Source organism: Colobus angolensis, unplaced genomic scaffold (assembly GCF_000951035.1).
Source record: "Colobus angolensis palliatus isolate OR3802 unplaced genomic scaffold, Cang.pa_1.0 Scaffold19, whole genome shotgun sequence".
NCBI classification, from domain to species: domain Eukaryota; kingdom Metazoa; phylum Chordata; class Mammalia; order Primates; family Cercopithecidae; genus Colobus; species Colobus angolensis.
In genome coordinates, this window is record NW_012115043.1 from 12,042,743 (window position 1) to 12,058,354 (window position 15,612).

The 15,612-nt window shown below is 40.2% G+C and overlaps 1 protein-coding gene across 4 annotated transcripts in view; it reads left to right on the top strand.

Annotated features, from left to right (window-relative positions):
- Window positions 1-11,391, top strand: part of GTF2A2 (general transcription factor IIA, 2, 12kDa) — a 19,497-nt gene extending 8,106 nt beyond the window's left edge. For 3 of the 4 annotated variants that reach the window (XM_011940483.1, XM_011940484.1, XM_011940485.1), the window contains 2 exons: window positions 8,127-8,253; window positions 10,889-11,290. In XM_011940483.1, the coding sequence (XP_011795873.1) occupies window positions 8,127-8,253; window positions 10,889-10,914 (153 nt within the window). In that variant the 3' untranslated portion in view covers window positions 10,915-11,290. Of the gene's footprint in view, window positions 1-8,126; window positions 8,254-10,888 lie in introns of all 4 variants that reach the window. The other variant, XM_011940486.1, reaches the window with a different exon arrangement.
- Window positions 11,392-15,612: the final 4,221 nt, after the last annotated feature.

The window sequence follows — 15,612 nt, forward strand, 5'->3', positions numbered from 1 at the left end:
GGGCGGATCACAAGGTCAGGAGATCGAGACCATCCTGGCTAAGACGGTGAAACCCCGTCTCTGCTAAAAATACAAAAAATTAGCCGGGCGTGTTGGCAGGTGCCTGTAGTCCCTGCTACTCGGGAGGCTGAGACAGGAGAATGGCGTGAACCTGGGAGGCGGAGCTTGCAGTGAACCGAGATCGTGCCACTGCACTCCAGCCTGGGTGATGAGCAAGACTCCGTCTCAAAAAAAAAAGAATAGTAGTAATCCAAAGCTGGATAAAATTATCTCTCTCAATTTCCTGATAACTTCAGATTAAGGGCCCATTGAAAGAGTCATGGTGCAACAGAAATAATTTTACCACATTAAGGTATTGATGGACTCATATAGTATATGATGATGTTTGGTTATTATTTATCTAACTATGCTTATATTGTATTATAAGGCATAACCTATATAAATATTGGTCAAAAGAAGGTTAATAGGCCGGGCGCGGTGGCTCAAGCCTGTAATCCCAGCACTTTGGGAGGCCGAGACGGGCGGATCACGAGGTCAGGAGATTGAGACCACCCTGGCTAACATGGTTTCTGAAACCCCGTTTCTACTAAAAAATACAAAAAACTAGCCGGGCGAGGTGGTGGGTGCCTGTAGTCCCAGCTACTCGGGAGGCTGAGGCAGGAGAATGGCGGGAACTCGGGAGGCGGAGCTTGCAGTGAGCTGAGATCCAGCTACTGCACTCAGCCCGGGGGTTGAGACTCCGTCTCAAACAAAAAAAAATAAATAAATAAGGTTAAAATATGGTTAACAACCAAAATTTGATCATTAATTAACATCTGCCTACTTTATTTGGTACTTAAACATTCAATAAACAGTTTGAGTGTCTATTAACATACCAGGTATGCTCTAGATACACAGAGATGAAAAGAAAATATACCAGGCATGTTCTAGGTACTCAGAGATGAACAAGATAGACAAAACCCCATTTGACTTAAATAAGTCTCATATATCAGTTTCATGTGCCAAAAAATTATCTGGAGTAAAATATGCCTTCAAGACTATATAATTTGACCAGTGGATCTCCATGAATTTTTAACAGTAATGATTCTGCCAAAATTAGTTTGTGTTTTTTTAATGTACCCATATGCAGAAGTCTGCCCAGATGATCCATGTTAATACATAAATTTTGCTCTAGTAAGAAAGATGGTGGACTACTTACCAGAGGCAATGTAGTTCACAACGCCTAACTAGTCATCTTCTAGGTGCATTATTGTAGGTTTCTAGTTTGGATTTCTTTAGGTAGAGTTAAAGTAATTTGTCATTTACATTTATCTTGCACAGTGTTTTGTAAGTTTTGTCTATTTTCCAAAAGCTATATATATAATTGCTGTCAGCCTTGATCAGAACTTTTCCATTCTTTTGTTTTATTTTCCTGCTGCTGCTATTCTAGCTCGGGCTTTTATCACCCTACTTCTGGGTTATAGCCAACTTGATCAATTTTAAGTTCAGAATGTTTGCAAATGACATTCTGTTTAGCTTAGTGTAGCATATGGCCGAGACAAAAGAGATAATAGTTGGAAATATCTAATTTTCAGAGCCATTTTGCTAGATCAAATTTAAGTATATATTTTTTGTTTATAATTTGCTGACCTAGCAGTGAGAAGCATCTTTTACAAGAATAGAATAGTTATATATAGCATGTTAAATTGTTTTTTGTTTTAAATCCTTTTGTGGGTTCCATATAAGTGAAATTATTTAGTAGAGTAGTATGAGAGCTAAGGTTTTAATCATTTATATGTTTTAATTTATTAGTAAAAAAATCTAAATTTTTTACCATGGAGCTTGAACTGAATTAATTTCTAGGGAGAAAATTCAGATTGAAGTAGTGTGTATAACTAGGCTTTTTTTTTTGTTTTCTTTTTTTTTGAGACGAAGTCTTGTTCTGTTACTCAGGCTGGAATGCAGTGACGCAATCTCGGCTCACTGCAACCTCTGCCTTCTGGGTTCAAGCGATTCTTCTGCCTCAGCCACCTGAATAGCTGTGATTACAGGTGCATGCCACAACGCCCAGCTAGTTTTTGTATTTTTAGTAGAGATGGGGTTTCACCATGTTGGCTAGGCTGGTCTCGAACTCCTGACCTCATTATCCGCCTGCCTCGGCCTCTCAAAGTGCTGGAATTACATTTGTGAGCCACCCCACACAGCCATAACTAGGCTTTTAAGGAGCCATTGTATGTTTTTGGGAGAACATGTTCCCATAGATAAAAGTAATGGTTACTTAAACTTTATAGTGTTGACTTCAAACAGTAATTAAACAAGCATTAAAAGATTGAATGCCATACCCCCAAAAAATAAGATTTAGTGATCAAGAAAAATAGCGCTTCTAACAAAACTGAAGGTTTCCTTTTCACTGTTTTTTGATGTTTCTGTAACAAACATTTATTATATAACTTTCAAGATGTTCTTTTAGGCTGGGCACGGTGGCTCATGCCCTGTAACCCCAGCACTTTGGGAGGCTGAGGCGAGCAGATCACTTGAGGTCAGGAATTTGAGACCAACCTGGCCAACACAATGAAGCCTCGTCTCTACTAAAATGAGCTGGACGTGGTGCACGCGTGTAGTCCCAGCTACTTGGAAGGCTGCGGCAGGAGAATTGCTTGAATCCAGGAGGCGGAGGTTGCAGTGAGCCAGTATCACGCCACTGCACTCTAGCCTGGGCGACAGAATGAGACTGCATCTCAAAAAAAAAAACCAAAAAGATGTTGCCCAGTTGTGGATACATGTAAAACCAAAAATGTATTTATTAAAAGTGCATTGAAGATACAATTTGGCCAAATGATTAAGTGTTAAAAGTAATATTTGACCAAAGCCAAATATCTTCTTATAGAGGGAACTTTCTGAATTTAAAGAATTCAAAATTTCACTTTGAAAATTATAATTATCAGGCAGCTCAAGCCTGTAATCCCAGCGGGTTGGGAGGCCAAGGCGGGAGGATCACTTGAGGGCAGTTTAAGACCAGTCTGCGAAATACAGTGAAACCCTGTCCCTACGAACAAACAAATAAATAAATAAATAACGTAACCAGGTGTGATGGTGTGTGCCCATAGTCCCAGCTACTCGGGAGGCTGAAGTGATAGGGTGACTTGAACCCAGGAGGTTGTGGCTGCAGTGAGCCAGATCATGCCGTTTCCTTTCAGCCTGGGTGACACAGCTAGACCCTGCCTCAAAAAAAAAAAAACTATATGTATGTATATATGTAGAAACACATATAAATTATAATTATATAATATATACACATATAAACTGAAAGACATGTATATATTATATAATGTTTGTAATTATAGAGTATATGTGTATATATACTATATACATATATATAAACTTAGTTTTTATACTAGAGATACTAAATGGATTCTGACTTTCAAATGAAGAGAGTAAAAAAGCAAGATATTTAAATAACTAAAAATTGTATACAGAAAAGCTTATTTCATGTTAGAGATTCTAGTTCAAATTATTCTAAAAAGATTTAAAGCTTATTTCATGTTAGAGATTCTAGTTCAAATTATTCTAAAAAGATTAATCTCTTACATTTAACTTTTTAAAAACATTTGTTGGCTCAAAAGTTACCTAGCTAATGTGCTCTTTGATATTGTCAACTTAATTTTCATCTACAATTGGAAGGCATTAATAACTTTTATCTAATATCTTTCAGTCAAGATTTATAGCATTTTATTTTTGCAGTAAAATAAATGAAGTATATAAATTTATACTGCAACTAATGGAATTTCAGCATATGATATGTAAGATTTTTCACTCCAGTCTACATCTAAAATGCTTTATTTATATTTGAAAGTGAATACTCACATACTGGCTCATAAATCCCAATAACTTGCTTTAAATTATTTACATAACATTATTCAATGAAAGTAATTTACTGCAAGCTAAGCTCTGAGGACACAAAGGCATAAGAATGATATGACTTTGCGAACGAACTTTGGGGAAAGGGTCGGAGGGTGGCGAGGGATAAAAGACTACACATTTTTTAAAAGAGAAAGTAAGGCAAGGCACAGTGGTTCGTGCCTGTAATCCCAGCACTTTGGGAGGCCAAGGCAGGCAGACCACCTGAGGTCAGGAGTTCAAGACCAGCCTGACCAACAGGGTGAAACCCCGTGTGTACTAAAAATACAAAAATTAGCTGGGTGTGGTGGTGGCACATGCCTGTAGTCCCAGCTATTCAGAGGCCAAGGCGGGAGAATCACTGGAACCCAGGCACTGGAGGTTGCAGTAAGCCGAGATCGCACCACTGCACTCCAGCCTGGGCAACACAGCAAGACTCGGTCTCAAAAAAAGAAAGTAATATACGCACCTCTTTTTTTTTTTTTTTTTTTAAACGGAGTCTTACTCTGTCACTCAAGCTGGAGTGCAATGGCGTGATCTCACCTCACTGTGACCCCCGCCTCCCAGGTTCAAGCGATTCTCCAACCTCAACCTCCCAAGTAGCTGGGATTACAGGCACCCACCATCATGCCTGCCTTATTTTTATATTTATGTAGGGGTTTCACCATGTTGGCCATGCTGGTCTTGAACTCCTCGCCTTAGTGACTCTCCTACCTCAGCCTCCCAAAGTGCTGGGATTACAGGTGTGAGCCACCACACCTGGCCAGTAATATTATACACACTCTTAAGATCATGGATTACACATACATTCAGGATGGTGGAAATGAACATTGAGTTTGGCATCTAGCTGTTTAGCTTTCCAGAGGCTCAGACTGTAGCAAACGAGCAGATCTAATTTTCAAATATATTTTATAGGTTTACAATTTTGTGTCTCTTTCCCTTAATCATGGGTGATTTTCCATGTATTTATCACTCCACTGAAATGCTGTTCCCAAGTTATTTTTGCTAAATCTACTGCATCATTTGTAGTGCTATTGATTATTCTTTTTTTAAAACCCCTATTTCCTTTGAAACCATACTGTGTGAGCTTTTCTCCTATTCCCTGGCCTGTTACTCTCAAACTCCTTTGTAGTTCTGTCTCTGCTTATCATTTAATTGTTGGTATTTCTTAGGGTTATAGAGTGCCCCCACTATCCTTGGTCTCATCCAACCCTCTGGCTTTGGTTAAGGTAAATATTGTGTTCTCATGCTTTCTGCTGTACTCCAACTACTTGTTGGACATCATGACTTAGATATACCTGAAATTCAACAAGTTCCAAATTTAACTTTACTCCCAAACCAGCTTTTTCTGTGAATGCATTGACATTCAAGCCAGAAGCTTGGGAGTTACCATGGATTTCGCTGTTCCCCAACCGCACCATATTTATAGTTGTCCATTCCTAGCGGTCCTACCTTTTAAAGTCTCTCCGTTTCTATTGATCCCTTTATTATTACTGTAGTAAAGTCTCTTTCACGTCTCTGATTCACGCAGCTAACAGACATCAGCTTCATAGCTGGTCTTACTTCCTTTAGTCATACTCCTGTCTAATCTATTCTTTATGTCATTACCAAAACTGCAAATCTGATCACACTCTTCTGCTTAAAATCTTTCACTGACCTCCCATTACCATTAGGATGGGGCAAAGGTTTTCCAAGGTTCTCATTTATCTTAGGACCTCCTGACGCGTTCTGTTTTCTGGAATTGACCACCCCATTCCAAGTGTTTGTCTTCCTTTCTGTTATCCCTCCTCTCCGTTGACTCTTATTCTCTAGTACTCAACTTCAACTTCACTTTTTGAGAGAAGCTGTCTGCCTTGTGTCCTCCATACCCTTGAGTACCTTTGCTCTACTCACAGTACCCACTAACTTACTCTTTCATAGCACTGTTATACTACATATTTACTTGTTTTAATGATCTCCCTGCTAAACTCAGCTCACCAGTGGCAGGGACCTGTGCTTACCATTGTATCCGCAGAGGCCAGCATAGTCTAGCACACAGTAATTATTCGTTTATTACATTCATTCATTCATAGCCATCAGTTTCCTTAATCATTCTCACTTGATAGACTATTTAGATTGAATCCAATTTTTGCTATTACACTAATATTGCAGGGAGCATTTTTGTGCTTGGTGGTTTGTTTCTGAGTTGAAGATTTTAGGCATTTTAAGTGTTACATACTAAATTTTCTGTGTGACTGTATGTGCGCATGTGTATATATCTCAGGTTTTAATTGTATTCTGCTAGTGTCCATGCACGACTTTCATCACATTCTTTTTAAAAATTTCCAGCCGGGCGTGGTGGCTCACACATTTAATCCCAGCACTTTGGGAGACCGAGGTGGGCAGATCACCTGAGATCAGAAGTTTAAGACCAGCCTGGCCAACATGGCAAAACCCCGTCTCTACTAAAATTACTAAAATTAGTCTGACATGGTGGCAGATGCCTGTAATCCCAGCTACTTGGGAGGCTGAGGCAGGAGAATCGCTTGAACCTGGGAGACAGAGGTTGCAGTGAACCAGAATCACGCCACTGCACTCCAACCTGGGCAACAGAGTGAGACTCCATCCCAAAAAATAAAAATAGGCTGGGCATTGTGGCTCATGCCTGTAATTGCAACACTTTGGGAGGCCAAGGTGGGCAGATCACCTGAGGTCAAGAGTTTGAGACCAGCCTGGACAACATAGTGAAACCCCATCTCTACTAAAAATACAAGAAGTAGCCAGGCGTGGTGGCCTACGCCTGTAGTCCCAGCTACTCTGGAGGCTGAGACAGGAGAATCACTGCAACCCAGGAAGCAGAGGTTGCAGTGAGCTGAGATTGCACCCCTGCACTCCAGCCTGGGCCACAGAATGAGACTCCATCTCCAAAAAGAAAAAAAGTAAAAATTTCCTTTTGATGCTCAAGTATATATTCCTACTTTAAAAAAACAAAAACAACAAAAAAACATAAAACATAATTAGAAGAATGTGTCCTGGGCATGGTGGCTCACACCTGTAATCCCAGCACTTTGGGAGGCCAAGGTGGGAGGATTGCTTGAGGGCAGAAGTTTGACTAGCCCAGCCAACATAGCAAGATCCTGTCTCTATTTTTAAAAAATATTAAAATAGGCTGTTGCAATGACTCACGCCTGTAATCTCAGCACTTTGGGAGGCCAAGGCAGGCAGATCATCTGAGGTCAGGAGTTTAAGGCCAGCCTGGCCAGCGTGGTGAAACCCTGTCTCTACTAAAAATACAAAAGTTAGCTAGGCGTGGTGGCTTACACCTGCAATCCCAGCTACTCAGGAGGCTGAGGCAGGACAATAGCTTGAACTCGGGAGGTGGAGGTTGCAGTGATCCAAGATCGCACCACTGCACTGCAACCTGGGCAACAGAGTAAGACTCGGTCTCAAAAAAAGAAAAAAAATTACATAGGCCAGACGTGGTGGCTCATGCCTGTAATCCCAGCACTTTGGGAGGCTGAGGTGGGTGGATCACCTGAGGTCAGAGTTTGAGACCATCCTGGCCAACATGGTGAAACCCCGTCTCTACTAAAAATACAAAAATTAGCTGGGTGTGGTTTTGGGCGACTGTAGTGCCAGCTACTCAGGAGGCTGAGGCAGGTGAATCTCTTGAACCCGGGCGGCGGAGGTTGCAGTAAGCCAAGGTTGCACCACTGCACTCCAGCGTGGCAACAGAGTGAGATTCCGTCTCAAAAAAAATTTTTTTTAATACGTATGAATAAATTATAAGTTTCTCAGGACAATGAATGTTGTAGACATAGTGACTAATACAGTAATGCATCTGAGGCAAGTCACAGGATTAAAATTTAGTGTTTCTAGGAAGTCCCTGCTTTTGTACATTTGGAGAATTAACATACATAATAAAATATGTAATTTTTAACAAATATTTACATAATAATTTGAACTTTCATAATTTAGCCACATGAGGGCAGTAGAAATACAAACGCAAGTTTTTATTTTTTCTTTGTATTTCAGGTAAGTAATTTGGAATGGAGACTGAAAATACAGAGTGCCAACTAAAATATTTTTGAACTCTTCCGTTAGCAAATTTGGCTTTTGTTTAAGTAGCTGGGATTAAAGTTAAGGAAAATCTTAAGCATTAAACTTATTAACAATTATGTTATTGGTAGCCAAGATCTGTTAAATTGCTTTGGAGGAAAATGTGAGGGGAAAAAACATTTCATGGTATTTCTAAATGTTTTGTTTTAAAGGGCTCTCTAAATACGTACAGATTCTGCGACAATGTGTGGACTTTTGTATTGAATGATGTTGAATTCAGAGAGGTGACAGAACTTATTAAAGTGGATAAAGTGAAAATTGTAGCCTGTGATGGTAAAAGTAAGTGCTTGCCTTATTTCTGTGAAAGCAAAGCTACTTGAAACCTTGTTTTTATGAGCCTTTAGCAGATCTGCATCCATATGAAAAGCCTAAGGGGGAAAATGGCCGAGTGATCAACTCCCAGATACAGTCCAGGCTTCTATCTCAGCTAAATTCTGAATTATGTATCTCAAACAGTGCTCTTACTGACTTTAGGTGGATACATTTCAAATGACACATAGACTACTTACACAGATTGGATTTGTGTGGGGAAAAAAGATAAGCAAATAAGCATTTCTTCCCTATTTCCATTACAAATTTTAAGTGTTTATCAGGCTTTTCAGACACCTTTAAGAATTTTTACAATCCTGTGGTTTCTATGTTGCTGGATACCCGTATATTTAGTTATATTTTAAACAGGATTTTAATTAACCATAAGAACTTTGGAGTCATGATGGTAAATATTCATCTAATCTGTTAAATATGACATGTGCAAGTGAACTTTTCACACCAGACCTAGGAACTTCTTCAGGTCCTTAAATGTTTCAAAAGCTATACACCTCTAATTTCTGTTTCATGATTAGTTGTTTCCTTTTTGCTAATTATATTTTAAATATTCTTTATAATCTGAACCATTTGTGTTAAGAGCACCTAGTCTAGAAAGTGAAGAGAAAAGACTGCTGCTCTTTAAGAGGGAGTTTTGAAAAGCAAGAGAAAGAAATGTAGAAAGTAATACCCTCCATTTCCCTGTTTGAGTTGGATTTGTTTTATATATTTTGCACTTCCAAAGAAATGGCTAATCAATGAAGTGTAGAGAATACAAAAAAGCACATGGAAGAAAGACATTCTCTACAACACTACCTGATGATGGTGTTATAACTACCCTATTGCATATTATATAGCCTTTTTTTTTTGCAAAAATGTATGTATATGTAGACATTTGTAAATATATTTTTCACTGAGTTTACTACCCTTAAGCCATTTTTTTTTTTTTTCTTTTTTTTAAGACAGAGTCTTGCTGTATTGCCCAGGCTGGTCTCAAACTCCTGGGCTCAGGTGACCTTCCCACCTCAGCCTCCCAAAGGGCTGGGATTACACACCTGTGTCCCTGCACTTAAGCCTGATTTTTAGTGGCTATATAAAAATTACACCTTCAGCCCTTTTTAAAGAAATAGTCTCTTCCAGATATCAGAAAGTCTCTGAACCTAGCAACGTTACTGTTGGTGACTTGTTATAGTTCAGAAGGTTACCTAGGAATAATCATTCTAAGAACTTTAGGCATAGTTAACTTTTTATTATAGTCATCAGATACATCTTTGTCATTACAGCAAGGAACAGTGTTATATTTGGGTCTTTTCAAAACTCCTGTGAAGGTGGTGCTGTTTCCTGAATCATAACATTTCTATATTCGAAATTAGCCACATATGGCTAGCCAGTGGTTACTGTATTGGACAGAACAGATGTTGATTATTAGTAGTGTCAGTTTCAGTCATTTGAACCATACCGAGAACCAAAAAGTCAGTAAATAAAGCCTCTGAACAAAATATTGATGTATAGTATCAAAAGAATCCATGTAAAGGTAGGTATTTTACTGATAGGCGCTCCCGTCTGGTAGTCCTTAGTGTGTGTTGCTCTTTACAAGATTGTTTTCCAAACTCAGCAGATGAGGAGTAGCAGATCAGCCTTGTTTATTACAGTAGTTTTTGAGGAGTTTCTCCCGCTTCATAGTGTAGTAATTGATCTTCACTCAAGGAAAGCTTAAATTGTATTCCATTTACTTTATAGCTGCAGAAAAGAATGCAGTGTTAGAGGTTTGGAAGAGTAGGCCAGGTGCAGTGGCTCACGCCTGTAATCCCAGCACTTTGGGAGACGAAGTTGGGCAGATCACTTGAGGCCAGGAGTTCGAGACCAGCCTGGCCAACATGGTGAAACTCCACCTCTACTAAAAATACAAAAATTAGCCAGGCATGGTGGCGCCCACCTGTAATCCCAGCTGCTCGGGAGGCAGGACAATTGCTTGAACCTGAGAGGTGGAGACTGCAGTGAGCTGAGATCACACCACTGCACTCCAGCCTGGGCAACACAGTGTGACTGTTTTTTTTTTTGAGACAGTCTCGCTCTGTCACCCAGGCGGCTGGAGTGCAGTGGCCGGATCTCAGCTCACTGCAAGCTCCGCCTCCCGGGTTTACACCATTCTCCTGCCTCAGCCTCCCGAGTAGCTGGGACTACAGGCGCCCGCCACCTGGCCCGGCTCTTTTTTTGTATTTTTTAGTAGAGACGGGGTTTCACCGTGTTAGCCAGGATGGTCTCGATCTCCTGACCTTGTGATCCGCCCATCTCAGCCTCCCAAAGTGCTGGGATTACAGGCTTGAGCCACGGCGCCCGGCCTGTGACTCTGTCTTAAAAAAAAGTTTGGGACAGTAAAAGACCTGGAGGGGAAAAAAAGTGTTATATAACAATTACATGAACCAAATGTAGTTCAACTTGGTTTTACTCCAGTATGAATATGAGGAGCTAAACATCTTTGTATATCTGCTTAAACCTTCTGTTCTTCCTCACCCCTCAAGCCACCACTATTAGTCCTGTGTTCTCATTTAAAATAGTTAATTTTAAAATTAAATTGCTCCTTGAATTTACTTTCTCTTTTGTTTCCTAGATACTGGCTCCAATACTACAGAATGAATAGAAAAAATATAGCTTTTTTATGCCATCTTCTGTTATTCATTGCTTTTGAAGAGAAGCATAGAAGAGACTTTTTATTTATTCTAGAATTGCAGAAATGACTACACTGTGCTATACCAGAGACTTCAGTAGAAACTTATAACTCTGTAGCCTCTTACATCACCTTTATTACACAGCATGAAAAAAAAGACTTTTTTTTAATGACAAAAGTTGTTGCCTTCCTAAGAACCTTCTTTAATAAACTAATTTTAAAACTCTCAGTAGTAACTGGTGAAACTATTAAGGTACAATATGAAGATAATGCGTTTTTTCATTTCCTTTGCAAGGAACATGATGCTCTTTCAATTTCAATAAAGTCATGTTTGTTTTGTCAGTTACAACTTTACCTGATGAAAGCATCAGCAGGGGCAAAACCAAATTCTGGATGGAATTTTATTAAGAAAATCCCTTGCTTTTTAAAATACAAAACCAAAGTTAGACAATCATAGCAAAAACAAAACTTTTCGTTCTTAGACCAGGTAACATGAGGAAGGAGGGAAAAAAAACAAAATAGCCCCACCATATGACAGGTAAATTATTTCAACTCACCATATTGATCCAAATTTCATACATTTTATCATGTTCATGATATATTAGACTTTATGTCACTGGATTGTGCTTGCAGAAATACAGAAGTAGCATATTGACCCTAGGTGAGGAGTTTCTTACATGGTTAACTGGATTGACCCAATTGGAGTAAAAGATTTTTGCTGTTACCTGGATGCTCCTGCAGTTGTTACGTCAGCATGCCACTGCAGTCCTTGACTCTCATGTTAAAACTTTTTGGCTAGGTACTGGTGGCTCACACCTGTAAGTAAGTAATCCCAGTACTTTGGGCTGCCGAGGCTGGAGGATGAGACCAGCCTGATCAACAAAGACTGTCCTTACAACGAAAATAAAATTGTTTCATCCTCCAACTCATTCTATGCATGTATTTCCATGTTCCCTTCCTGACCTCCACTACTACCCATTACAGTCTGCTCCAGTTAAGCTTGAGAAAGAAACCAAAGAGACCTATGATTTTTTTAATGTTTGGTTTTGCTGTTCCCTCCAATTTTCATGCCTTTCCTGTCAGCATCAAAATCCTACCCATCCTCCAAAACTTAAACCCAGTTGTATCTTGAGTGTAATCCATACTTCTTCCTTTCTGACCTCTTAACAAATAAGTGGTTTAAATACATAAAAAGGCTGGGCACGGTGGCTCACGCCTGTAATCCCAGCACATTGGGGGGCCGAGGCAGGTGTATTGCTTGAGCTCAGCAGTTCAAGACCAGCCTGACCAATATGATGAGATCCCTCTCTACTAAAAATTACAAGAGAAAAAAAAAAAGCCAGGCGTGATGGTGCGTGCCTGTGGTCCCAGCTACTTGGGAGGCTGAGGTGGGAGCATCAACATTTGAGCCAGGGAGACGAATGTTGCAGTGAGCCAAGATCATGCCATTGCCCTCCAGCCTGGGTGACAGTGAGACTGTCTGAAAAATTCATGAAAAAACAATAAAGGACAGAATATAAACCTTTTTGAGAACAGAGACAGTAAGTAATACATGTTTCTCCCAGAGGAGGGCAGGATAATCATTCAGATATGTTTATTTTGTATTACAGCCTAACCTTTGAATAGTATTCTCACAAATGCTTACTAAACCCAAATATGCCAGGCACACAGACTAGAAAACCGCTATTGCAGTAGAATATGGAGTTCAATCCAGACTTTTCCCTTTTTTTTTTTTTTGGGAGATAGAGTGTCATTCTGTCACCTGGGCTGGAGTGCAGTGGCACGATGTTGGCTCACTGCAACCTCCACCTTCTAGGTTCAAGAGATTCTCCTGTCTCAGCCTCCCGAGTAGCTGGGATTACAGGCACATGCCGCCATGCCTGACTAATTTATTTTAGTAGAGACGGGGTTTCACCGTGTTGCCCAGGCTGGTCTAGAACTGAGCTCAGGTACTCCACCCGCCTCGGCCTCCCCAAGTGCTGGGATTACAGGCGTAAGCCACCGCGCCCAGCCCAGACTTTAAACATAGCTCTGTACTATGAAGTGCTCTGTATCTAGAGCTTTGCTCAGCATTATTTAGTGGGACACCATCTCTGTGATGGGACAGGTATTTGTTTCAGGCTGACCGAAGGTGAGTCAGTTATAATGTTACAGTACTCATTTAGGTAACCAGTATGGAATACACCTAGGATTTTTACATTTCATCCATTGAAACCAGTTTTCATATTTAGCGTAGCCATCATACATAAATACACTTTTGCCTGGGCAGAGGAGCAGAAGTCAAAGCCTGGCACTTCCTCCTGTCACTTCTAATTATCACGTACACATCACATGACTGACACTTGCACTATGGTGTGTCTTCCAATCTTACTATAGTGTTACTCAAACCACTGGAATTAAAAGGGTCACAGCAAGTGCATGTATCAGTTTGTGCCCTCCCAGCTGGCCACAGGTTTCAGTGATAGAACCTTAGTTGCCTGTTGATTCCTCAAAGATCTAGAACCAGAAATACCATTTGACCCAGCAATCCCATTACTGGGTATATACCCAAAGGAATATAAATCATTTTATTACACATGCATGCACGTATGTTCATCACTGCAGCACTATTCACAATAGCAAAGACATGGAATCAACCCAAATGCCCACCAATGGTAGACTGGATCAAGAAAATGTGGTATATACACACCATGGAATACCATGCAACCATAAAAAGGAACAAGATTATGTCCTTTGAAGGGACATGGATGGACCTGGAAGCCATCATCCTCAGCAAACTAACGCACAGAAAAGCAAACACCACATGTTCTCACTTATAAGTGGGAGCTGAACAATGAATACAGGGAGGGGAACAACACACACTGGGGCATGTCAGGGGGTGGCATAGCAGGAGGGAGCATATTAGGAAAAATAGCTAATGCATGCTGGGCTGAATTCCTAGGTACGGCAAACCACCATGGCATACGTTTACCTACGTAACAAACCTGTACATCCTGCACATGTACCGCAAAACTTAAAAAAAGAATCTTAGTTGTCTATTAATGCGGAAGAGGAACAAATCCATTAATTCACCTATTTCAAGATTACGAGTGAAAAGAAAGCTGAGCTTTTTGTGATAGTGTAGAGCCAGTCCTCTAGGTTCACAGCTATTTGCTATTTTAACACCCAAAGAGTGAACAAAGAATAGCCTCTTCCTTGGGCTTAATGCCAGACTGATGACTGATTGGCTTATGATTTACATTCAGCCACATGGGGAGAAAAAAAGTGTTTCTTCTCAGTAGATGATCAGTCACTGGCAACACACTGATTTGTTGCCTTCAGGTTTGACTGGGTCACGAATTTATACTAATTGTAAAATTCTGAACATTTTTAAGGTACATGTATTTAAAATGACATATCTGGATCAACTGGGGAAGCAATTTGTAACATTCATTATGAGATTTGGATTCAAGTGGAAAATACAGTTGATTTTTTAGTACGAGAGCAGATTACAGGAGGCTTTGAAAGCTGGGCAGGGAAATTATCAAAAGGCCTTTAGAGGTCTTTGAGGATGGGAGATACATGAAACAGAGCTGAAATATGCAGGAAAGATAGGAGTATCCAGGCAGAAGTTAAAATCAGACTGGTTTAGGGATGTAATTATGGGAATGAGAAAGCCCAGATCAGGGAAATTCAAATTCCAATGAAAACTGGAGCCTGGAGTTCAGGTTAACATACATACGAACATTTGTCAGAATTTACTGGCCAAGATGCTAACCCATGGTCACAGATCAGAACCTTTCAAAGCTGAATGGAACCTCAAAGATGATCCAGTGACTTCAACCTCCTCTTTCAGCGCACAAGAAAATTAAGACCCAGACACGGATTCACCTTTCCAGGACCAAAAATCCAATCAGGAGGAAAACTGAGTATAAAACCCCCCAAATTATAAAACTCGACTGTATGAAAATAAAAGCTGTCATTTATAGCATTGTTAGTTATTTAAGTACCTTTAAATAAGTCCCTGCTAGCCGAGTGCAGTGGCTCACTCCTGTAATACCAGCACTTTGGGAGGCTGAGGTGGGTGGATCCCGAGGTCAGGAGTTCGAGACCAGCCTGACGAACATGGTGAAACCCCATCTCTACTCAAAATACAAAAATTAACTGGGCATGGTGGCATGCACCTGTAATCCCAGCTACTCAGGAGGCTGAGGCAAGACAATGGCTTGAACCCAAGAGGTGGAGGTTGCAGGGAACTGAGATCGCGCCACTGTACTCCAGCCTGGGTGACGGAGCAAGACTCCGTCTCAAAAAGTAATAAAATAAATAAGTCCCTGCTACTACTCACCTACAGGCACACTATATGCAGTTAAATGAGAACACAAAAGATTAAAAATCAATGCTTACTACTAAAATTTTTAATGAAATGGCATTTAGCACTTCAAAAATAATTGGGCAGGAAGATGGATTTCAGTAATACAAAATGGACCATACATTGATAGTTGTTGAAGCTCAGTTAATAGGTAAATGAAATTCATTATACCCATCTTGTTATTTGAATATATGTTTAAAATTTTCAGCCGGGCACAGTGGCTCATGTCTGTAATCTCAGCACTTTGGGAGGCCAAGGTGGGTGGATCACTTGAGGTCAGGAGTTCAAGACCAGCCTGGCCAACATGGTGAAACCC